This window comes from Xyrauchen texanus, chromosome 30 (assembly GCF_025860055.1).
Source record: "Xyrauchen texanus isolate HMW12.3.18 chromosome 30, RBS_HiC_50CHRs, whole genome shotgun sequence".
Classification (NCBI taxonomy): Eukaryota; Metazoa; Chordata; class Actinopteri; order Cypriniformes; family Catostomidae; genus Xyrauchen; species Xyrauchen texanus.
In genome coordinates, this window is record NC_068305.1 from 23,781,657 (window position 1) to 23,807,337 (window position 25,681).

At 37.3% G+C, this 25,681-nt stretch overlaps 2 protein-coding genes across 4 annotated transcripts in view; both read right to left on the reverse strand.

Moving 5' to 3' along the window:
• gmds (GDP-mannose 4,6-dehydratase) overlaps window positions 1-9,593 on the reverse strand; it is a gene marked incomplete at its 5' end in the record, with an annotated part of 92,604 nt that extends 83,011 nt beyond the window's left edge. The window contains 3 exon segments of the mRNA XM_052098507.1: window positions 2,927-3,013; window positions 3,716-3,760; window positions 9,405-9,593. Coding sequence (XP_051954467.1) covers window positions 2,927-3,013; window positions 3,716-3,760; window positions 9,405-9,593 — 321 coding nt within the window.
• A 716-nt stretch (window positions 9,594-10,309) lies between these two features.
• The window catches only part of mylk4b (myosin light chain kinase family, member 4b), a 76,416-nt gene continuing 61,044 nt past the window's right edge, over window positions 10,310-25,681 (reverse strand). For all 3 annotated transcript variants that reach the window (XM_052098969.1, XM_052098968.1, XM_052098970.1), the window contains 10 exons: window positions 25,508-25,613; window positions 24,989-25,082; window positions 23,964-24,073; window positions 23,071-23,212; window positions 22,547-22,617; window positions 21,906-22,034; window positions 21,647-21,799; window positions 15,739-15,817; window positions 13,293-13,341; window positions 10,310-12,662 (listed from right to left, as the gene is read on the reverse strand). In XM_052098969.1, coding sequence (XP_051954929.1) covers window positions 13,297-13,341; window positions 15,739-15,817; window positions 21,647-21,799; window positions 21,906-22,034; window positions 22,547-22,617; window positions 23,071-23,212; window positions 23,964-24,073; window positions 24,989-25,082; window positions 25,508-25,613 — 929 coding nt within the window. In that variant the 3' untranslated portion in view covers window positions 10,310-12,662; window positions 13,293-13,296. The remainder of the gene's footprint in view (window positions 12,663-13,292; window positions 13,342-15,738; window positions 15,818-21,646; window positions 21,800-21,905; window positions 22,035-22,546; window positions 22,618-23,070; window positions 23,213-23,963; window positions 24,074-24,988; window positions 25,083-25,507; window positions 25,614-25,681) is intronic.

Here is a 25,681-nt window from a genome sequence, read left to right on the forward strand (position 1 = left end):
GCAATATTTGATCTTGCTTTGGCTTCATTTTGGAACCATTTTCATTAGCGGAGCAAAAATAGACAATATAACTGGTCATACTGTGTCTAAACAAGTTACTCAATAATGAATTGCCACGGACAGCCTAAATAAATAACACAGTCCATCCATTGCAATCTAATCAAATTCTAATAGATAAAATCAAGCCCTGAGTTACATTATTTCCTACTGAATATTCTGTTTCACTTCTGTTGAAATATTCTGAATATTCTGTTTAAAGACAAATGAGTTGTGAATGCAATTTAATTTAGTCTTAAACTGTTGAACATACTAGTACTTCAAAAAGTCCCAGCTTCATTTTAAATTCTTGATGTGGTTGTATTGTAGGAACAGCTAACCCAAAAATGGATATTCGGTTCCAAACCAAATAACTTACTGTCTTCCGTGAAACACAAAAAGTAGATGTTAGAAAGCATTGCAGTCTCTGTCACCATTCACTTTTATCTTTCATCCTTTTTTATTCCCATGTTAATGAATGTGAATGTTGACTGAAACTAACATGGGTGAACCATTCCTTTAATGACACTGTTGTTTGTCTTTGATACCCAGTTATTCCATCATCTTCCTCTCTCCCTTCCTCTCCTTCACTTTAACTGCTGTTTGTGCTCGTTTCCCATAAATTACCCTGTGGAGCACCCACACATAAGTTCACACACACCATCTAATGGCCAACTCTCTGATTAACATCCTCCTGACCTCATCCCAGATGACTAGACATTATGGGTGTGGGTAAAGGAACAGAGAGTGAAAGAGCCTCACAGTCCTCTGTATTTGGTTAAGAGTTTATTCCTTTCCAAAATATTACTAGATGGGGTCACTTGTTCACCTCACAGACACTGAGAAAGAAACCCAAGTCATTATGAAACAGTGTGTGTCGTCAGTCCAGCAGAGAATTTTGAGAGTCAACAGACAAAGGATCTCTATGTTTGGGAAAAAGAACAGTACAGATGGTCACCAATTTATGTTGTCTTAGGCCCCGTTTACACCTGGTATTAAATTATTTTTCGGGCGATCCATTTGAAATACAGGTGTGAACTGGTTCTACTGAAATCGTTTAGTGATTTGTCCACTTAAAGGGATAGTTCACCTAGGTCCAATAAATATCTCATCATGACTTCCTACTGCTGAACTTGAAATTAAGATTTTTAGAAGGATATCTCAGCTCTGGAGGACCATACAATGTATGAATTGTGACCAAAATTTTGTAGCTCCAGAAATCACAAAGACCACATAAACGTAATTCTTAAGTGTCTAGTGGTTTAATTCATGGCTTAAGTAGTGATCTAAATGGTTTTGGGAGAGAACAGATTAAAACATAACTCTGTTTTTCATGATAAATCTTGACATCAGCACGATCATGATTTCAAGCTCGAATACACTTCCTATAGCACAATCTAGGGCTCTGTATGCGTCAAGCACTAGAAATTGTAATCAAGCTTGAAATCATGATCAAGCCTAGAGACTGCAATTGCAAGACTTACAGTGAAAAAAATAAAAATAAAAATAATATATATATATATATATATATATATATATATATATATATATATATATATATATATATTAGTCTATTCTCACGCAAAGCCGATTAGATTGCTTCAGAGAACTGGAGTCTTAAAGGTTCTGGTCACCATTCATTTGCATTGTATGGACCTACAGAGACATTCTTCTAAAAATCTTTGTTTGTGTTCATAAAAAGTAGTTAAACATATCTGGGATTAGCATGATGAGGGTGAGAAAAGGATGAGAGAATTTTCATTTTTGGGTGAACTAATCTGAAGGTGGTTGTGAATACTTTTGTCCACATAGCACTTGTAGTGTAAATGCTGATGAGTTCAATTGCATTCGGACAACAGCAACGGACCCCCTGCTCACCTGTCAAATCAACAACTGTCAAATTAAACCGACTTTAAAATTCAATTACCATCCAATTATTAAACTATAAAAAAAAGCACATACAAGACTTCACAGGACTCGTTTAGTTTGTCTGACTTCAATATACAGTGACATAGATCATGTGAAACATGCAAATAAGAGGCACAGTTAATACATTTATTCCACACAAAATGAAGAAGGAAAGATTAAAATTAAAAGTATAATTGTGAGAAACAGTGCTGTTTTTGTGGGGGTGGGGGGGTTCTTCTCTTTTCTGGCTTTTTGCTCTTTATCATCATACAGCAACATACTGATGTAGTGAGTGTTGTATTCAACCATGAAATCAGAGAACCTCCCCTTGAAATCCAGGGTCACAGGAGATCCATTTGAGATGTATATTACTGCTGGTCTTTTAAGCAGGGAAGAAAAGAGATAAAAAGAGAGAGAGAGCATATTTACCTTGACATGACTCTGTGCTCCAAGCTGTATATTTATTTATATATTTATATCTCACAAGCTTTCTCTCTCTCTCTTCAACACATGCAAAACAAAGACAAGTGTCACCTTAGCATGACCTACCAAACCCCATTGTTTTAAAACATAATACATACAGATCAAATCATGTCTATGATGTTCATAACATGATAGACATGAATAAGTTCATAAACATTCACAGCAATTATTGATTAACAGAATTAGGGCGGCCGCACATCACTAACTCAACTGGAAGAAACAAGCAGAGTCTGTTTCTGGATTTTTGTGCAGAAATGCTTTAAATTTAATTCTATTCAATTCTTGTATTCCTACATCATTTACTTTTCACAACCAGACACAGACTAAGAAGGTTTAGACTATAATTATAAAGAAAAATGACTAATTGAAAAATACTAAATGAAGAACTTACAAGAGGATCCAGAGCCTAGTGATATTTGAAATGTTTAGAGGTCAATAATCTATTTATAATTGTAATAAACATGGTTATTTAAGTCAGGTGTGTAGGTGTAAAACTCACTTCCCTCAAGTGCGTTTAAGGGTTATGATAGAGGTGCTCGATCCGGCCTGTGCTAAAAGAACTGGACCGGTGGAGGATCCAATTAACCTGTCCAAACACCAAAACAATTCAACAAGCAGAAAAAATAAATAAATCAGAAGTATAAAATTATAGAAAGAAATTGGGTTGTAGTGATACCAAAATTTAAGAGGTCAGTCCCAATACTAGTGAACCCTCACAACCAATTTAGAACCCATAGCAAAAACTTATCAACTAATTTGTTAATTACTGTAAGTAAACATTGTTTCCAAATTCTCAAGCAACTATCCAAGACAAGTAAACATTCAGTAAAAAATAAAACAAAAGGTGCAAATTTAAAAAAGAGCTTCAAACTGTTAATAGGCCTATCTAACAGCAGTATCATTCACAAATTGAACAAGTAATGAAATGTTTCAAAATGTTCCTTTTATTAGGCAGTTACTGTTTTATAAAGTCAATAAGGCACTTATGCCTTATTGAGCACTGTGCCTAACAACGACCTTTAGCCATGACTACATTCACAATATAGCATGACCTCTCACACCTTATTACTTAAATATACATATCATTGTTTCCCTTTATGCTTATCTCATTAAAGTATGACTTTCAAAAATTTGATTAGATTATTTGATTTTGTGTTTCAATTTGTATACAGGCGTGACACAGTTTTGCAATCAAAGATGAACATTTTCAAAAAACGTTTCTCTATCAAAGTGAGAATAACATCTGAGTTGGCAGGATGTTTTTTCAGGGTTACATTGACTCACTCACCTCATAACCTTTAGCCAGCAGAAACTCAGCCAGGTATGAACCATCCTGAAACCACATAGAGGGGGAATTATATAGGGTTGGGATACACACAAGCACGCAACTAAAAACATGCTCACATTTACGGCAAGCACTGCCCAAGAGAATACGCAACACAATGACCGTTTCTTTCTGAATTTCACATGCGAGCCAGACCACAGTGAATGCATGCCTACATTATCCAAATACACACTTTTGAATATGTACTACACTACTTACACACACACACACACACACACACACACACACACACACACACACACACACACACACACACACACACACACACACACACACACACACACACTCTCTCCTGCCGAGACTCGACAGTGGGCTAAACCACAGAGAACAAAATGCCCAACTCTCATTATTTACTCACCCTCATATTGTTCTAAAACAGTGAGACTCTTTTTTTCTGGGGAAGGCAGGACAGCCTCAGACACTATTTACTTTCATTGTGAGGAAAAGATTAAATGAAAGTGAATGGTGACTGAGGCTAAAATTCCGCCAAACATCTTTTTTGCAGATAGAAATTCATATGGTTTTGGAACGACATGAGGGTGAATAAATGATGAAATCCTCATATTTGGATAAACTATCCCTTTAAAATATCAACAACTTTCAAGGTTTGCAGAGTCTCTCTCATTCTTATTCTAGTCTCTTTCTCCCTTTTTCCCCTCTCAGACTTCCCGACCGCACATTCTAGAACTTTGGAACATTCCGCACCGGCCATGGCATTCCGCCCCCTGCTTCCTGCTGGGGTGATACAGGCACAGTCCCAAAAGACCTTTGGGAAAAAATGAGAAAAAGAGCTCTACCAGCAGTGTGTGCCTGTATAGAATACATGTATATACATATATACATGATCACGGCTCTGTGAGGAAAAGATGTGCTCAAAGACACATTTCCGTTTCCTTTTGACAACCTTCACTAAGCTTCTACATACACACTGTTCAATATGCCATATGCCTCTGACCACCTGAGGCACTCAAATGTCATTCTATGTGTGTGTGTATATGTTTTGTTTGTTTTTTTTGGTGATCAAATCCAATGCCAACTGCATAACCCTCTGATAAAAAAGGAGCTTATTGTCACATTAAGACTGTTGGGAAACATTGCCTGTTTCCCGCAGATTACGCTCATAGACAGGAAACCTAGACGGACATGACATTCCAACCGGTCAGTGCATTGAAACACATAACCAGTCTACCTTGTAAGCCACCATCTCAATCAGTCACTCGCTGCTTAATTCCACAAATTATAAACCATTTAAAAATAAAATCACTTTTACTTCTTAAAGGTATAGTACACCCAAAAATACTAATTCTGTCATCATTTATTCACATTCATGTTGTTATAAACTCACATTACTTTTAATGTATGGAAAAAAGATGCACTGAAAGTGAATGGTGACTAAGGCTAACATTCTGCTAAATATCTCCTATAGTGTTCCATGGAACAGAGAAAATCAAACAAGTTTGCGACAGAATTTTCATTTTTGTGTGAAATCTCTCTTTAATTAACTAGCTTTAAATCACACCGCATGTGCAAAACATCTCAGCTAATTTGGAACACCTTACAATTCAATCAGAATTATTTTTGAGCACTACATAAAGACTAATCTGTTGCCCTTTAGATCTCTGCACTAGACACACCTATTGATTGTAGAGGGCAAACTGTGAATGTATACACAGTGAAAACCAGAGTTGTAAAGGATAGAATGAAAACTCACCAAATAAGACCACATAACTTTTCCAAACAAAACAGTCCGTGTGTATGCATCTCTGCCTCTCTGTGTGTGACGTATCATTACTATTTGTTTACATATTACATCGATTTGCCCGCGTGTGAAAATAAGCCTTTTTCATTTGCCTGCGACCGCAGTAAAACATAATCGCTCTTTATCAAGCTCCAGGCCCAAATAAATGACTCTGTGTTCCCTTATGAACCACAAGTGTGCACAACAATTTTAATGTAATTAAGAGCAAAGCAACAAAATGACATAAAAATCAACAAAATTAAATAAAATTAAAGTGTTTTCACTCTTCATTTGTGCAGCTATGGCAACCGCTTGTCCAATCAGGGGTAAAAGCATCTAGAGTCATTCTGCCATGACGTCAATTTGTAGACGAACACAGATGGCTCGCTGTGGGTTCTCTCTGGATTGTCTTATGGGTTTTTACATTGCCAGTTTTGGATTTTTGAGTAAAACAAACTCTGTTATAAACATTACTTGAAGATATTTGGACATTTTGTTCTAGAACATAAATAACATACCTCAAGCGGGAATTTTTAAGCCACCGTGTTTTTTGTTTTGTTTTGTTTATCCCCTTTTCTCCCAATTTGGAATGCCCAATTCCCACTACTTAGTAGGTCCTTGTGGTGGCACGTTTCCTCACCTCAATCCAAATGGCAGAGGACAAGTCTCAGTTGCCTCCGCTTCTGAGACCGTCAATCCATGCATCTTATCACGTGGCTCATTGTGCATGACACCACGGAGACTCACAGCATGTGGAGACTCATGCCACCCTCCGCCATCCACGCACAACTTACCACGTGCCCCATTGAGAGTGAGAACCACTAATCATGACCACAAGGAGGTTACCCCATATGACTCTACCCCCCTTAGCAACCGGGCCAATTTGGTCACTTGGGAGACCTAGCTAGAGTCACTCAGCACACCCTGGATTCGAACTCATGATTCATGGTATTCAGCGTCAATACTCGCTGAGCTACCCAGGCCCCGGAACTGCCATATTTTGAAAAAATGTATGTTGCTAACAAGTTGCTAAATAAGAACTACAACTACCACAAGCATGTGAGTGCATGTGCCTGACAAAACAGTAAACCTTTGTAGTCCTTATTTAGCAACATACTTTAAAATACAAGATGGCTTCAAAATTAAAATTTGGGCTATGGCAGAGGGAACACAAGGCCAATTCTCTTCCAAGTTTTTGGTCTACAACCTGAACGGCTCTATTGGCAATTAGCCAAAACACTCAAATATCTTGTGCACCATTCATCAAGATACAAACAATATATACTCACAAGGCCAGCTTTATAAATATCATGCATGTCAGAACTAAAACTTAATTTAATTATTTGCAACATTAAGCAATGGTCTTTCTTCTAAATTGCTTCGGAAAGAATACGCCTGCCAAGAACATGCAAGTACATTTCTCTTTTTAAATTTTTTTATTATGATATTTAAAAGTGGAAAACATAGTCATAAATCAAGTACAATGAAACAATCATGTTTACAAGACCTTATTCATCTAACATATTCCAACAAAAATACATCAGCCAACTTCCTTACAAACAAAGTAGATATGTCCTATTAGCTTATTTATTTTCTAAGTACATTTCTCTTTGGACTTGACTGTTGTCATTTGACAGTCTAATGACGCCGTCTGCTGTTCATCCAGCAAATAACACCCAGACTTTAACTTGATTTTCATTAGTTACACTTTGTGCTCTGGCTATGTTGAAGTTGTTGTTATTTCTTGCCCAATAACATGTAGAACAACAAGGACATTTTTAGCCCACAAGTGCACATGTGACAAGATCCTAGTAAACGTATATAAACAAACACACAAGTTGAAAGGGAAAAAATGTGCATGCCTACAAAAGATCAAATTCAACACACTGAGAGAACATGGGTGAGGATATAGTTGTTCCAACATTACTCTAAATTATACTAAGACTCTTTGAAAAGCATTTGTGTTTCAACCCCCATCTGTCTTTCACCTGCTGACAGTAAAACAACTGCCAAATAAAGGCAAGGTTTGGCAAGATCCAAGCTTCCTCAATTAAGTATGGTTCCGACATACACCTGTAACAATGCCCAATAATAGGGCGATACTATAATGCCCAAAGTTTGCATACCATTAGACTGAAGAACAAACTGTGCACACATTATAAGAAACAGGCACATTTGTACACAAGTACAGTTTCCATAGTTTTAAATACCTCTTTCCAAACCCTGACTTGAATATCACTCTCATTTCACTAAAGTGTGTTTGAAAGGTTCAAGCACTTTTTCTGAGCCACCTTAAGCCCATATGACCAATAATGTATTATTATAATCTGCAAATACTACTACATTATTGCATTTGTCTATTACCTGTTGTGAATGACTTGCTCCTTTACACCAACTATTTGGATGAAGATCTAAATGTACTGAGACACCCTGTTACCACATTTTATCATTGGTGAACCGGTTTTGATCAAATACATGATGACCCACTTCTCCAGATATTGTATAGTCCATACATACTGTACATAGTCTGATACTGAATAAAAAGGTGATGGGTGGGTGAGATAAAGTAAGCAGCATTTAAAGGCCTCATACACACCCGTTGTAAATGTTGCTTAACATGCTATTTCAACAACCTAAAATGAGCCAGGAAATGATTGTGTGAAATAATGAAATTGATCTAACATCATTGTGCCATGCAGCCTAATTACAGTTTCTAGCAAACTACCATAGATTATACAGTTATTGTAGTAGCTAAGATGAAACTTACAACATTAGCCACCACTGTCATCAAAATAAGACACGAACACAATGACAGAAGGATTGTAAAAGCTTCTTACACAGTTTGAAGGTGATCCTATATTAATTGGGTATTTACAGCAACAACTATATCATTTCAAGGGCTCAATAAGCCAGTTTACGGAAATGTCACTTACAAGTGTGTTTTTGTGGTTTTCTGTTACATCCGAATATCACATCTGTGGGACAGGTACAGGATGGCAACAACAACTGCCAGAGTTACACCAGGAATGCACAATTCCTCCATCAGTGCTCAGACTGTCCACAATAGGCTGAGACAGGCTGGAGTGAGGGCTTGTAGGTCTGTTGTATGGCAGGTCCTAACCAGACATCACCGGCAACAACGTTGCCAATGGGCACAAACCCATTCGCTGGACAAGACAGGACTAACAAAAAGTGCTCTTCACTGACAAGTCACGCTTTCATCTCACCAGGGGTGATGGTCGGACTCACTTTTATCATCGAAGGAATGAGCATTACACCGAGGCCTATACTCTTGAGCAGGATCGATATGGAGGTGGATGGTCCATCATGGTCTGGGGAGGTGTGTCACAGCATCATCGAACTGAGCTTGTCATTGCAGGCAGTCTCAATGCTGTGTGTTACAGGGAAGACATCCTCCTCCCTCATGTGGTACCCTTCCTGCAGGCTCATAATGAAATGATCATCCAGCATGACAATGCAATCAGCAATACTGCTCGTTCTGTACATGATTTCCAGTATGACAGGAATGTCAGTGTTCTGCCATGGCCAGCGAAGAGCCCGGATCTCAATCCCATTGAGCACGTCTGGGACCTGTTGGATCGGAGGGTGAGGGCTAGGGTCTTGCTAGTGGGGTAACATCTCACAGCAAGAACTGGCAAATCTGGTGCAGTATATGAGGAGATGCACTGCAGTACTTAATGCCCCCACCCCCCATTCCATTTCTGTTAGTCACATGTCTGTGAAACTTGTTCAGTTTATGTCTTAGCTGTTGAATCTTTTATTTTCATACAAATATGTACAAACATGTTAAGTTTGCTGAAAATAAAAGCACTTGAAAGTGAGAGGAGTTCTTATTTTTATCTCGCATATGTGAAAGGAGATACTTTATGTTACCTGACCGATTATGCCTGTAATGGCCACTTTCCTCTTCGTCTTGCCCTGTCCGTTCATATCACCGCTGGTGTGCACTGTGACATTATCTGGAGCTGCTTTCGGTTCGGGTGAGTTCAGGAGCTCTGGTTCCAATGTGAGTGATTCTTTAACAGCGAATAATGCAGAGACGCATCCGAAACTCCAGCTGCTTGCGACACATCAATATCCTGCAGTCAGCAGCCAATCAGAGAGCAGAGCGCCTGTGACGCGCAGACCACTGAGTTAGAAGACTGGAAATCATGTTGCTTTTGGTGTTCAGAGTTTTTACAGCGCCATTTAAAGGCGTTAAGGGGGAAAATACAGTGGATTAGATGTTTAACCCTTTATCTATCCTTTTTTTAAATGTTTTATTTATTCATGTATTTACTTATTTCTGTCAGTCCATCCATACATTTACATAAAAAAACACCTCTGAGATTTTCGTTGGTCACAATGAATGAATCAGTTAACCTGGTGTTCTTATCGAGTGTGCCATTGCCCTAGATCAAGGTTTTGAACTGATGTCATATGGGCTCTTTAATGCTTAACGATCAAGCAAAAAACTAAACAAAAAACAAGTGAAAGAGGGTAATACTCTCAAACACACACACACACACACACACACACACACACACACACACACACACACACACACACACACACACACACACACACACACATCTATGTATATGTTTCATCAGTCCACAATCCAGTTCTGACGTATAGTAGTTATAGAAAAGAAAAACAGTCCTCACATTAATAGTAATTTCCAGTCAGATATTGAAATCAAACACATAAAAAAAATTATATTTTATTACTTAAAATGCGACTGTTTCAAACATCTAAAAAATGTGATACTCTAAATATCAGATTTCACTTTTCCCTAGTGTAACCTGAAAACACTTTTTTTTTATGTCAACAACTGTTATAAATTTGTATTCACCCCTTGTACTATATTGTGAAAGCTTTTCAAGTAAACTTCAGACAGAGTGATCAATGCAAAACACACACACTAGATAGATAGATCGATAGATCGATAGATCGATAGATCGATAGATCAGATAGATAGATAGATAGATAGATAGATAGATAGATAGATAGATAGATAGATAGATAGATAGAACCACACAAGCTCACGCAATAAAATGCTAGGTAGTGTTCTGTTGTTTTTTGTCTTCATGGAAGGTGAGACATCCACTAAAAAAGATAGGGGGTGAGCAAGACCATATTGTTGCTTTAAAGAGCCTTAGAGTCAGTGAGGTCTTAGAGTCTGTATCCCAGTCTCAAATTTTAAACATAAAAAGAAAAGAAAAAAGATCAAATAGAGTATGAGATCAGCATCTGAAGTCATTGTTATACGTTCCGTTAAAGGCATATATTGCACATTTGCCCTAGAGGAAACTCTGATGCATATTAAAGAATAAAAAAGTGGGATGTAAGAGCTGTATTTGGGGCCTTTCTTCACTGTGACTGAGTAATGCACTTAAAGGGATAGTTTACCCAAAAATAAAAATGCTCTCATCATTTACTCACCCTCATGCCATCCAAGATGTGTATGACTTTTTTTCTTTTGCAGAAAACAATTTTAGATTTTTAGAAGAATATTTCAACTCTGTAGGTCCTAAGTGAATGTGTGACAAAATTTTGAAACTACAAAATCCACATAAAGGGAGCATAAAAGTAATCATATGACTCCAGTGTTTAAATCTGTGTGTTCAGACAGGATATGATAGGTGTGGGTGAGAAACAGATCAATATTTAAGTAATTATTTGTCATAAATTCTCCTCCCTGCCCAGTAGGGGTTGATATGCATGAAGGATGTGAATCACCAAAAACAAAAGAAAGAGAATGAGAAGGTGAAAGTAAAGTAGAAAGTGACAGAGCAGGGAAAATAAAAAAGGATGTATATATTGATCTGTTTCTCACCACACCTATCATATTGCTTCAGAATATATGGACCAGAGGTATATATACCACCAGAGTCATCTGGAGTACTTTCATGTTGCCATTATGTGAATTTTGGAGCTTCATAATTTTGGCACTTACTTTGCAATGCCTTTAAGCGCTGAGATATTCTTCTAAAAATCATCGATTGTGTTCAGCAGAAGAAAAAAAGTAATACAGTTCTGGGATGGCATGAGGGTAAATAATGAGAGAATTTTCATTTTTGTGTGAACTAACACTTTAAAAGTAAAGGAATAGTCCACACAAAAACCCACCCTTGCGTCTTTCAAATGCATATGACATTCTTTCTCCCATGGAACACAATAGAAGTTATTTTCAGCAGAATGTCAAAGCTGCTCTTTTTCACACATTGAAAAAGAAAGGTGACCGTGACTGTCTAACAAGCTAATCTTTTCACTAAATAACAACATGAATTTCGGTCTGTTTCTCACACAAAGCTATCATATGGCTTAAGAAGACAAATATATAGTGCACAAGTCATAGACTACTTTTTATGATTCTTGAATGGTGCTTTTGTTTTCCTTTATGGAGTTTGAAAGAGAGCAGCTCAGACAATCTGCTAAGCATCTCCTTGTTCTCCTGTTCCAGAAGAAAGAGACTCATATGTATTTGGAAGAACATGACGGTGATACATGCCAAAGACAAACTCCAAGATCCCCTTAGGTCTTGGACCTCTTGACAACTGTCAGAAAATAGATAATTTGCAGGATTTAAACATTATGTGTGCTAGAGTTTCAAGAGTAAAATACAGTACAGTTTCCTGTGTGAATTTCTGTGAAAACCCTGCAATGCTAACATTAATAAAAAAAATACAGAAAATACCCATAAGACTCAAAGGTTGTTGACAACTAACTTAATAGTTAGTTACGATTCTCCTCTGCCCTCAAAGCCATAAGTTTACATCCTCCAATCCTGGCCTATTGTAAACTGTACTAAGACCAAATAACTAGTATCATCATAAAAGTCCACAGCTCAAAAAGTTCAAATTGCTGCACAGCCCAATTACACTAGGACTAAAGCACAGGGATAGTTTCTCATACAGCCATAAATGGTAACCATTACAAATTACCATTACAAAATGGTGAAATATTCTTGTACCATAATGGTGGGCAGTATAGTTTCAGCAGACAATGTTGGAAAAATTCTGAGCTGTTGTGTTGAGGTAATTAGGAAACAGACTTTGTCAAATACAGTATGTAACTGAATAGATGTAACTGTTCAAGCAGTATTGGTCCAGTTTGTCGCCACGGCACCAGGAGAGCCAGTGATTGCTTCTGCAGAAAACATGAAATACACAAAGTCATACACTAATGGCAAGTGAAAGATCATTATTTGGGATAGACAACGACAGTTAAGTGCAATCAATTGAGTTTCATCATAACTGCAAATGTCAATATTTTCCAGATGCACAAGAACAAGGGTGGTAACCCCCCAACCCAAAGACTATCTGTGGACAGCATCCTATACTTAACATCCTAGAAAAGGTTGGCAAAGACTTCAAATGATAATGGTAGGACATGCTGCATGTGTGTGTGTGTGTGTGTGTGTGTGTGTGTGTGTGTGTGTGTGTGTGTGTGTGTGTGTGTGAGCGTGTATTTATCACTTTGTGGGGACCAAATGTCCCCATAAGGATAGTAAAACCCGAAATTTTTGACCTTGTGGGGACATTTTGTCGGTCCCCATGAGGAAAACAGCTTATAAATCATACTAAATTATGTTTTTTGAAAATGTAAAAATGCAGAAAGTTTTCTGTGAGGGTTAGGTTTAGGGGTAGGGTTAGGTTTAGGGGATAGAATATAAAGTTTGTACAGTATAAAAACCATTATGTCTATGGAAAGTCCCCATAAAACATGGAAACACAACATGTGTGTGTGTGTGTGTGTGTGTGTGTGTGTGTGTCACACCTGTTTATGCCTGTGGAGGAGGGGCATGTGAAGAGTGACACTTGTTTTTCTGTAAGAGAAAAATAGTTCTTTCTTATTTCTCTTAATACCCATTTGAAAATCCTGCTGAAAAGACCAGCTCAGACCAGCTTTCATTTTGAGTTTGTTTCATGCTGGTTTGTGCAGGTTCTGTGCTGGTCTAGCTGGTGTACCAACATAGCCTGGTCTTTCTGGTGAAACTTATTTAACAAGGAAGTCTTACAGATTAAACCAGTTAAGCAGCTTTATGTGCAGGGGCAGTTCTAGGGTCTTTTGGTGCTTATGAGGAAAAATTAGTTGCTGGATTTTCCAAAGTTTCTAAAGTTCATTACACCATGTCTTAATAAAAAGTGTTTTATAGAAAAAAAAATGTCTTGGTTTGCAAATTCCTCGAGCACATCATTATATAAGGCTACTCTTTGTTTTTATGGTTATGTATCTAAATACTAAATCACATCATCATGAACTCTCTTCTTGCATGTGTGCAAATATGCATGTGAGATGAAAAGCATAACTGAGTCTGCATTTCTTACTGATTGTATTAATTTTGAAAGACCGGTAGCATTCATTGCCTAATTATATCACTACATATTACATCAAAATATATTTGATGTAATATGACTTGATACCGAAGTACTGATACTTTGACATCCCTACAAGATGATAAAAACATTCAGGGCTTAAAGGAATAGTTCACCCAAAAAGGAAAATTCTCTCATCATTTACTCACCCTTATGCCATACCAGATCTGTTGGACTTTCTTTCTTCTATAGAACACAAATTAAGATTTTTAGAAGAATTTCTCAGCTCTGTTGATCCATTTAATGCAGGTGAATAGTGGTCAGAACTTTGAAACTCCAAAAGCACATAAAGGATGCATAAAAGTAATCCATATGACTCCAATAGTTTAATCCATATCTTCAAAAGCAATATGATAAGTGTGGGTGAGGATTTTTCTGGATTCCATGTAAAATGTTTTAAGTAAATGTTATGATCAAATTGTGTTTAATCAAATACATACTGTACAGATTTGATCAAATGAAAATATAATAATTTATAAATAGTTATTTTTGGTAAAAAACAAAAAAGATGCGCAACCAAGCTTTACAGTATTAATGAAAACATTAAATGAAAACAATCTGATTACCTAAGGCTGCCATGGATGAATCACAACATGCTGATATTCAGTACTGGTAGCCAGCTTTTGTGATACTGCTTACAGATAATAATCCTAATAATATAACCATTTATTATTATATTATTGTTATTATGAGTATTATTGCTACTACTAATATTACACTTTTATACAGTAGTAATATTTTTCTGTCATAATGTCTTTAATTTTACACATCCAGTTAAATAAAGCTCTCATTGCAGGGGGTCTTTTATTTTGAAAGACCTTTGAAGTTCTTTCTGTTTCTGAAGGGTTTGTTAAATCAAACTTCCAGTGACTCACGGTTATTTAAAAGGTTATTTGAGAGTTCACAGCCGTTTATACACTAAACACACTGCTCTGCGGCTCTGCAGATGGATACTATTGGACACACTGCATAAAAATCAAGCAGTAGTAGTGTGTGTTGCATGTGTGTTGCGCGTGTGTGTGTGCAGGAAATGACAGAGCAGAGCGGAGCCTCTCATTCATTCTGTGGCGTGCAGCACATGTGACTGTTTATTTGTTTATTTAAATGACATCCTTTAGCTGTTTAATGATCACACTTGGCCATATTGAGATTTTTATTATTTTTTCGTATAGTCTTTGATTTGATCTCAAAACTCAATTATATTTTACTAATGGCAGCATACTTAAGTATTAACAACAAGATGATATCATACAATTAAAAATGTTGTGGTATCATATCGCGATATTTCGTTAGTACCGGTAGTATAAATCTCCACTTTTACTTTCTTTGCAATTCACATTCTTCATGCATTTTGCCACCACCATAATGTATAGTAAAAAGCACTTAAATATTTATCTTTTTCTCAACCACACCAATTATATAGCTTCTGAAGACATACATTTAACCACTGTAGTCATATAGGTTACATTTATGCTGCCTATATGTGCTTTTTGGAGTTTCAAAATGTTGGTACCCATTCACTTGCATTGTATGGACCTACAGAGCTGAAATATTCTTCTAAAAATCTTCGTTTGTGTTCTGCAGAAGAAAGTCATACATATCTGGAATGGCATGAGGGTGAGAAAATTATGAGAGAATTTTATTTTGGGGTGAACATTGGTCCTTTAAGCCCCAATAGCCCACCAGCAGTGCAACCCATGCTAATAGGGACACCAGCACCAACAGCACCAACTTCCTCCCCACCCAGGGGACTAGGATGCAAAACACATCATAAGCTGGTGAACAGCTGTGCTGCCCTTTTCAATAAGGTATGCAACAATTGTTGCAAAGTTGAAGGTTTAACTAACCTTCTGGTGCAGACGGTAATGAAGCCCTCTGTCGGAAAGCCATGGGTGTTTCAGTGACTGGGATGCGCTCATTCTCCAACTGCACAAAAAACAGAAATGTGCATAAAAACACAAGCATACTTAAACTCACAGCCGCAGCTGTTATTAGAGAAGATACAGATACACCTGGTAGCAGTGTTGGGTGAAATCTAATTCCAAAGTAATTAATAGGGGTGTGCAGCAAATCCATTATCTGTATTTGTGTCTGTATCGGTTCATATGACAAAATTATCTGTATCTGTATCTGTCTCTGTATTCGGACAGAACCTGGTGTGGGCTTAAACAGGAACTGCGTAAAAACTAAATTAATCTAAAACTAAAATGTATAGTTTCTATTAATAAAAAATGCCTTGTATATGCATTTTCATAATAATAGGCTAATAATAATAATAGTAATAATAATAATAATTATTATTATTACAATATATATATATATATATATATATATATATATATATATATATATATATATATATATATATATATATATATATATATATATATCTATTCTTACCAGATAAAGCTGAATTTGTAGGATACAATAACTGTGGAATATGTGGTTTCTGCTGGTGCAATGAATAATAAATGGGGGTCACTTCGGGGTTTGATAGTTGCACTAATGTTGGAATGTGGTCTGTATAATTTTGCTTTTGACACACAATTAATTTTTTCTATTATATCAAAATGTCAAATGTTAATATGAATGGATTGTCTCTCTCCACGTGGAATGGGTTGGGGCACCCCATAAAAAGAAGGAAGGTTATTTATTTTATTAAGCATAAGAAATGTGATATAGTGTTTCTTCAAGAAAAACATATTTCCTTGCAGGAAACTGAAAAATTTGGGAAGATATGGGGTAGGCATATTTTCTTTAGTGCTGGCTCAAGTAAGAGCAGAGGAGTCATTACATTGATAAGTAAACATCTTCAATTCAAATCTCTCAAACAGATTAAAGATAAATTAGGGAGAATCATTATTGTTTTAACAGAAATTATGGGGCAAAGGTTGGTTTTGGCTAATATTTACGCACCTAATGTTGATGATAAAGGATTTTTTATAGATCTTGATGGGATGTTGCAAGCCGCTGGCTCCCATCATGATATAATATTGGGAGGAGACTTTAATCTTTTGATGGACTCAGTCCTTGATCATAGTCAAATAAAAGTGTGTAAGGCAACATTGACGCTTCACAGGATGTGCAAATATCTTGGTTTTCCAGATATTTGTCGATTTATGAACCCATCTGGTAGGGACTATAATTTTTTTTTCATCAGTCCATAAGATTTATTCTACAATAGATTTTATTTTATATTTCTAAGTCCCTCATTTCATCTATTGTGGATTGCTCAATTGGAAACATCTTAGTCTCAGATCACACCCTGGTGAGTTTAGAAATGTTGCCACATACTGAGAAAAAGAAATCACATAGTTGCCGCTTTAATGTATCCCTTTTGCAAAATCCTGATTTTCAACATATGTTAAAGACTGAAATCAAAATTTATATGGAGACCAACTGGTCCTCAGTATCTTCTGTGGGCGTGGCTTGGGAGGCACTTAAGGCAGTTCTTAGGTGTCAGATCATACAGATTGCCTAATTTACCAAAATATCCAAAGCACGAGAACTCGTGCACAGGAGAACTCGTGGAGTTGGAAGGGAATATTAAAAGTGCATAGGCATAGCTGAAGCACCGAATGACGTCTGATGGCCTCAGAGAATTGACCCGATTGAAATACAGATATAATTTTGTTGCAGAACGTGTAGTTTTGGTTATTCAGGGCAAGACAGTCATACTTTGAGTTGGGGGACAAAGCAGGGATGATTTTGGCTAGATATATAAAGCAGAGAGAGTCTTTTTCTACCATTCCCTGAAATATTTACCTCGATATTAATAATGCTTTAAAAGAGTTCTATCTTTATAGTTCCACGTCTTCATCTACTGATGAAGATATTAGAAAATTTGTGGAACCATTAGAACTCCCTAAATTGATGACTGAAGTTAAAAATTCTCTTGATTCTGAGATAACCTTGGAGGATCTTGACGAGGTAATTAAAGCCTTAACTACAGGCAAGGCACCGGGGCCAGGTGGTTTTGCTGCTAAATTTTGTAGATCTTATACTACAGAATTGGCTCCACTTTTGTTAGAAGTTTATACAGAATCATTAAAGAATGGAAAGCTTCCCCCAACCATGACACAAGCCCAGATCAGTCTGATTCTTAAAAAGGACAAAGATCCAAGCGAGTGTAAAAATTTCAGTCTAATTTCCCTGATCCAGCTAGATGTAAAAATTGTGTTTAAAATGTTGGCTAACCGATTAAGTAAAGTTATGACATCTCTTATATATATAGATCAGGTGGGGTTTATTCGGGGATGCAGCTCTTCTGATAACATAAGGTGTTTAATCAACATAATGTGGTCAGTAGAGCATGATCAATCTCCGGTCACTGCCATCTCACTTGATGCCAAAAAGGCATTCGATATGGTAGAATGGTAATATCTTTTTAAGATTTTGGAAATGTATAGGTTCGGGAGAACATTTATTGGTTGGATTAAGTTACTTTATAGACACCCTATAGCAGTGGTACAAACAAATTGATTCATTTCAGATCATTTTACTCTGAATAGGGGCACTCTGCAGTGTTGCCCTCTTTCCCCATTATTGTTCTGTCTTGGCAGCCGCAATAAGAAATGAGGATGATTTTCTAGGGGTGATGGCAGGAGGTGTGGCGCATAAGCTTCTGCTTTACGCAGATTATATTGTATTATTTGTCATTGACCCTACAAGATCTATGCCTTGCCTCCACAGAATTATTAATTCTTTTTCCAAGTTCTCAGGATATAAAGTCAATTGGTCTAAATCTGAAGCTTTGGCTCTGACAGTGCACTGTCCAGTAACGGTCTTTCAGCCTTCATTCCCAAACAGGGCATTAAGTGTCTGGGTATTTTACTCCCAGCAAATTTGTCTGATCTACTTAGAGTTAATTTTGACCCTTCAATAAAAAAGGTTTTCGAGCGATGTGGACAGGTGGTCTTCATTACAAATATTGATGATTGGGAAGGTAAATGTTATTAAAATTAACTGTATTCCAAAATGAATCTACCTGCTACAGTCACTCCCTCTTATTTAAAACAATTTGATAGCATAGCGAAGTCCTTCATTTGGAATGGTAAACATCCCAGACTACATTTCAACAAATTGCATAGGCTGATTGACAAAGGTGGGCTAGGCCTACACAAAATTATTTCATTAATTACTATGCGTTCAGTCTCAGGCATTTGGCTCATTGGTCGCTTCTACCTGAAAGAGCCCCTCCCTGTTTTTGCCATTTGTACTCTGTATGGACAAAAGTGGCCCAAGGACACTTTGGCACGAGTCATTTGGGCCAGGAATCGAACCACCATCCCTGTGATTAGTGGACAACCCCCTCTACCACCTGAGCCACTGCCAATATGAAGTTGATTCAATATTTTGGGATTCCCAGATCTAAATTCTATAGGTATTTACAGCTGCTCACTTTCTCTGCACTGTTTTTGGGAGTAGCAAACACACTCCTAAAGCAGCGGATACCCTGGAAGTGGTGATTACTGTCTTTGGAAAAGGTCATGAGGCATCAGTGTATAATTCCCTGTTAATTCAGAGTCTGGGTGATGGAGCTTCATCTTCTCTTAAGAGAGTATGGGAGAAAGATTTAAATTTGGTATTGGAGGAGGGAGTGTGGGCTAGGTTTCTAAAAAACATCAAGTCTACATCTAGAGATGCAAGGGTGCGTCTGATGCAAATTAAGATTTTATATAGATTCTATTGGACCTCCCTCTAGATTGTATGGATTTGGCCTCAAAGACACCCACCTGATGGAGATGTCAATCAGAAGATAGAGACATGACCCATTTCTTTTGGGGATGTGTTAAGATCCAAGAATTTTGGTTGAGGATTCAGAGTTTTATGTGTGAGTATTGGGCTCTCAAATTTTTATTTTCAGACTCTGTGTTTTAGGTGATGGGGCGGTCATTAATATGGAGAATAAGCACGTAAAACTGGGTCCTAACTAGCATTATGATTGCCAGACAGGTGATTTTAAGGGGTTGGAAGTCATATGGAGTGCCCCCATTTCAGGAGTGGTGTTTGGAGATGTGCAGAGTGGCAGCTTTTGAAGAGGGGACATCGAGAAGACTGGGGAATTTAGACTTGTTTGTGGAGAAATGGGGCATGTATCTGGATAGTGGAGAGAGAAGTGCAGTATATGTGTGTGATTGTTATACTGTACATATATATATATATACACTCACCTAAAGGATTATTAGGAACACCATACTAATACTGTGTTTGACCCCCTTTCGCCTTCAGAACTGCCTTAATTCTACGTGGCATTGATTCAACAAGGTGCTGAAAGCATTCATTAGAAATGTTGGCCCATATTGATAGGATAGCATCTTGCAGCTGATGGAGATTTGTGGGATGCACATCCAGGGCACGACGCTCCCGTTCCACCACATCCCAAAGATGCTCTATTGGGTTGAGATCTGGTGAATGTGGGGGCCATTTTAGTACAGTGAACTCATTGTCATGTTCAAGAAACCAATTTGAAATGATTCGAGCTTTGTGACATGGTGCATTATCCAGCTGGAAGTAGCCATCAGAGGATGGGTACATGGTGGCCATAAAGGGATGGACATGGTCAGAAACAATGCTCAGGTAGGCCGTGGCATTTAAACAATGCCCAATTGGCACTAAGGGGCCTAAAGTGTACCAAGAAAACATCCCCCACACCATTACACCACCACCACCAGCCTGCACAGTGGTAACAAGGGATGATGGATCCATGTTCTCATTCTGTTTACGCCAAATTCTGACTCTACCATTTGAATGTCTCAACAGAAATCGAGACTCATCAGACCAGGCAACATTTTTCCAGTCTTCAACTGTCCAATTTTGGAGAGCTCTTGCAAATTGTAGCCTCTTTTTCCTATTTGTAGTGGAGATGAGTGGTACCCGGTGGGGTCTTCTGCTGTTGTAGCCCATCCGCCTCAAGGTTGTGCGTGTTGTGGCTTCACAAATGCTTTGCTGCATACCTCGGTTGTAATGAGTTGTTATTTCAGGCAAAGTTGCTCTTCTATCAGTTTGAATCAGTCGGCCCATTCTCCTCTGACCTCTAGCATCAACAAGGCATTTTCGCCCACAGGACTGCTGCATACTGGATGTTTTTCCCTTTTCACACCATTCTTTGTAAACCCTAGAAATGGTTGTGCGTGAAAATCCCAGTAACTGAGCAGATTGTGAAATACTCAGACCGGCCCGTCTGGCACCAACAAACATGCCACGCTCAAAATTGCTTAAATCACCTTTCTTTCCCATTCTGACATTCAGTTTGGAGTTCAGGAGATTGTCTTGACCAGGACCACACCCCTAAATGCATTGAAGCAACTGCCATGTGATTGGTTGATTAGATAATTGCATTAATGAGAAATTGAACAGGTGTTCCTAATAATCCTTTAGGTGAGTGTATATATATATATATATATATATATATATTGTGTGTGTCTATAATTATGTGGCCACTGGTGTGTTGTTGGGGGTCGGGCTGGGGTTGGGGATTGGGTGTGGGGGGCAATTGTTAGGGTTAAATATTGATTCTGTTTGTATATGTATTGCTTAACATTGTCTAACAGATGTTAATCTATGTGAAAATGTTAATCACAAAAAAAGTTATTAGAATATTAGATTTTTTTTTTCAATGCGTTATTTTTTCCTTTGCTTTTCCCTTTGAGGATGTCCCAAAAAAGGAGGTTTTATCATATTTAGCTAACTTATTGGGACATTTTCCAGCAAATGTATCCACAAAGAATGGCCAGGTTACAAAAACACACAAACCTCTTGCTCTTCACAAGGAGGCATGAGATAAAGTCTTTGGCTTCCTCAGAGATGTCGGCAAACTCTGCCTCTTCAAAACTCCACTGACAGGCCAGGATGTTATTAAGTGTCTCATTATCATCCTCACCCAGGAATGGTGACAGGCCACTAAGCCTACACAAACAAACACAAGTTAGTGTTACAAAACTAAGTACCTCCTTCTAGGAGATATAGGTTTGATCAAATTGACCGTTCATTAATTTCTATGGTACAGACTCACAGCATGTAAGTTATGACACCTAAACTCCACATATCAGTTGGGAATGAGACAAATTCATAGTTGATCACTTCGGGGGCTAGGAATTCAGGTGTACCAAAGTTCACCCTTAACTTTTCCCTGGGTTTGTATCTAAAAGGAAAATAGCAATGGAAACACAAATCAGTGAGATCAATAGAGATTCATTTAAAAAGACAAAAGAAATGCAGGCATTTGATATAACTATAAAACAGGCAAGCAGGTACCCCTGAGGATTAATTCAATGGTATTTTCCAAAACATTAGGGCCCACATAATTCTTTTCTGTTTTTTTTTTTTCTTTCTTTTTTTTCCAAAAATAATGATTTTATTTGAAAATGTTATAGCTTGTAGAAATCATAAAAATAAAAAATTGCAAATATATTATAAGGTCAGCTGCCTTTTCAAAAAATGCCACCTTTTTACTTTTAGACAAAGATTGTGAGTTGATACCTCAGTATTTGCAGGGACCCCTGGAGATAAACAATTACTTTTTTATGTAACTTATTTTTCATGATTTATTTTGGACCTCAACATCAGTGATGTCTGAACAAAGTATTATGGATATCGTAGACACATACAAACACAGATACTTACTGTATTCATACAATATAAACAAATACTAACCTCCTTGCAAGCCCAAAATCAATGATCTTGACCTTGTTCGTTTGTCGACTGACACACAGAACGTTTTCAGGCTGTTGACACAGTAAAATGTATTTCAAACTTCTTACTATTTGTATGCAGAGTTTTAAAGAGCCCATGCAAACTTTTCTTTCTACTACTTTCTACTTTTAGTTTTGAAGCCATCTATACAGTATGCTAGTGTAGGCCTACTCCTAGAAGGTGACAAAATTAACTTTTGGCAGATATATGCATTTAAAATCTTGACTTTTTCTCTTCTTGGAAAACAGAAAAAAATATTGATCATCTTACACTACACAGAATCTTGTCCAATAAAATGCTCTTTAGAATGAGAATGTCCCTCCTCCTAATACCACCTGCAGCTGTTTAGCAAATAGTAAACACTAGTTTATGGCTGTTACAACTAAAATTTATTAGCTATTATAAACAAGCATCGGAATGAAAACTGTGCTCGTCTTACGATTTCAAGCCTTTAAATTGATGTCTTTTACAATAATGTGTTATACCTTTAGGTCAAGGTGCAATATATACATCTTGTGCATATATTGAAGCCCTTCACTGATCTGCCTGATGAACAGCACTGTGTCCAACTCTGTCAGTTTATAGTTTTCATCAATGATCCGGTCAAACAGCTCTCCACCATCAACACTAGGGGGCACACAAGGTAAACACATTACAGAGCACATTCTGAAGGGAAATCGTAAAAGTGTAAAGAGAAACTAAGTATGAGGCAGCATTCATGAGTATATGATACCATGGGTGCGTTTTTATTATTGCTTGTGAAATTTCAAAGAAACAATACAGTTGACTGTTAGGGGCAAAACTGCTACCGAAAATATCAAAAACACACCACATATTTAAAATATGGGTGTATGTTGGGGGGGTTAGCATGGGTTTAGTGTCTCTGGAGACGTGACCTGACTCAGAGCCAAGTGTTGTTTAATCTGGAGCTAATAAGAAGTGAGTTGGATGAAAACGAAAAATTCTCAATAACTTTAAAAGTTGAATCTACAATTACATTAAAATCATGTGACTTTGTGTGACTGTAGGCAGCATAGAGCTATATAATCTGACATAGAGGCCAGACAGTTTTTTAAAATGTGTTATGATACATTTCATTTTATGTTGATTTGATTGATTTAGTGTAGTATTTGTCATAAATGGATGACACACTTGTTTTTATGTGGTGGATTTAAAGGAGGTACAAATAAATCTAAATATAAAATAAATTCCTATAAATATAATCAACCCCAGGGGACAAATAATGAAAAGTTATTTGAAAAGTGAAAAGTTAACTTCAGAACCCAATCCATTTGCACATGTGAATTAGTTAGAGAGCAAGACTGTGTATGAGCAACTGAATGTGTGAGACTTTCATGTGTTTGTGAATATAACTCACTACTCCATCACAAGAATGATTTCATGGCGAGATTCAAAGGCGGCGTAGAGCTGGATAAGACTGGAGTGGCTCAGCTGGTTCATTACCTCAATTTCACCCTTCACTACCTCCTGACAACACAAACGTGTGTCAAATCAAGGATCTATTAGTATACATTTATCATAGGCTCCTGACATTATCCTTTTTAAAGGAATAGTTCACCCAAAAAATCACCATCTACCCTCACGTTGTCCCAAGCCCATACATTCGTGGAACACGTAAGGGTTGGGTTCCACTTTATATTATGTATTTAAGCATTTGATACAATGTACTTATTATGTACATGCATGTTGTTGCATTGTGTTTACATTTAAAGTACCTGCATTTATTACATTTGTAGTTACACTGTTACCCTTAACCCTAACCCCAAATCTAACCCTAAAGTAATCCTTAACTCTAACCCCTAACCGAGCCCTAACCCTAACCCTACTCCTAAACCTTCCTGTACCTCAATCTCAGTAGCAGCAAATGTGAATCTTTACTGCATAGTAATGCAGTAAATACATTGTATTGTATGTATTTTAATGTTTTTTTATAGTAGTTAAAGACACCTAATATAAAGTTTGATCGGAAGTTGTTGTGGCAGAATACTAGGTGCTGACTGCCTCAGTCACTATTCACTTTAACTGTACATTTACATTTACATGTATGCATTTGGCAGACGCTTTTATCCAAAGCTACTTACAGTGCACTTATTACAGGGACAATCCCCACGGAGCAACCTAGAGTTAAGTGCCTTGCTGAAGGACACAATGGTGGTGGCTGTGGGGATCGAACCAGCGACCTTCTGTTTACTAGTTCAGTGCTTTAGACCACCACCAACTGTATAAAAAATATGCTGTGAAAGTGAATGGTGACTGAGATTGTGTTCCGCAGAAGACAGTGAGCTATAGGATGAGTAAATAATGGCAGAATTTTCAATTTTGGGTGAACTATCCCATAAAGGCATGATAATGCTACCTTAAAATGGACTGAATGGCATTTACCTTCTCTTTCTGACTCCTGGCTTTAATTATCTTGGCTGCTAATATGAGCCCAGAAGATTTCTCCACACATTTGTGCACCATGCCAAAGCGGCCGCTATTAAAATAAAAATAACACAATAAAAACCCAATTCAAATCACAAACCCATCTAATTTTGAAAATCTAAATTCCTACATTCATAACAAAAATCCAAAATAATCTCATCCAGTCTCTAGGTATGCACTTTCACTAAGGGCTAAAAATATGCCATACATCTCACTCTCTCTCTCTCTCTCTCTCTCTCTCTCTCTCTCTCTCTTTTTCTCTCTCACACACACACACACACACCTGTCCGTCACTTTCGTGCCCTTGCATATCCTGATTCCTGGAAGCTGTAAAAAATGTTTTGGAATCTAATACTATGGGCTTAATATCATCCCAGGCGTCCCAGTTACACTTACTTAAAAAAATCCTTTGATGTCAACAAAACTGATGGAATGTACCAACACCATTGTAAAAGTTATCATCTTTCTGTAGCTTACCCTCCAAGAACTTCCTCTTTATTGATAGTGTAGTAGCTAGTAATCTGGTGGGTTTTGGTTGTGACTAGACGATGTTCAAATAGTGCAGGTGGAGGAGGTGAGGAATCTAAGAAAAAGAGAAAGAGGGGAGGATGAGTAAAAGTCAAACAACAATCATTCTCATACTGCAAAAAT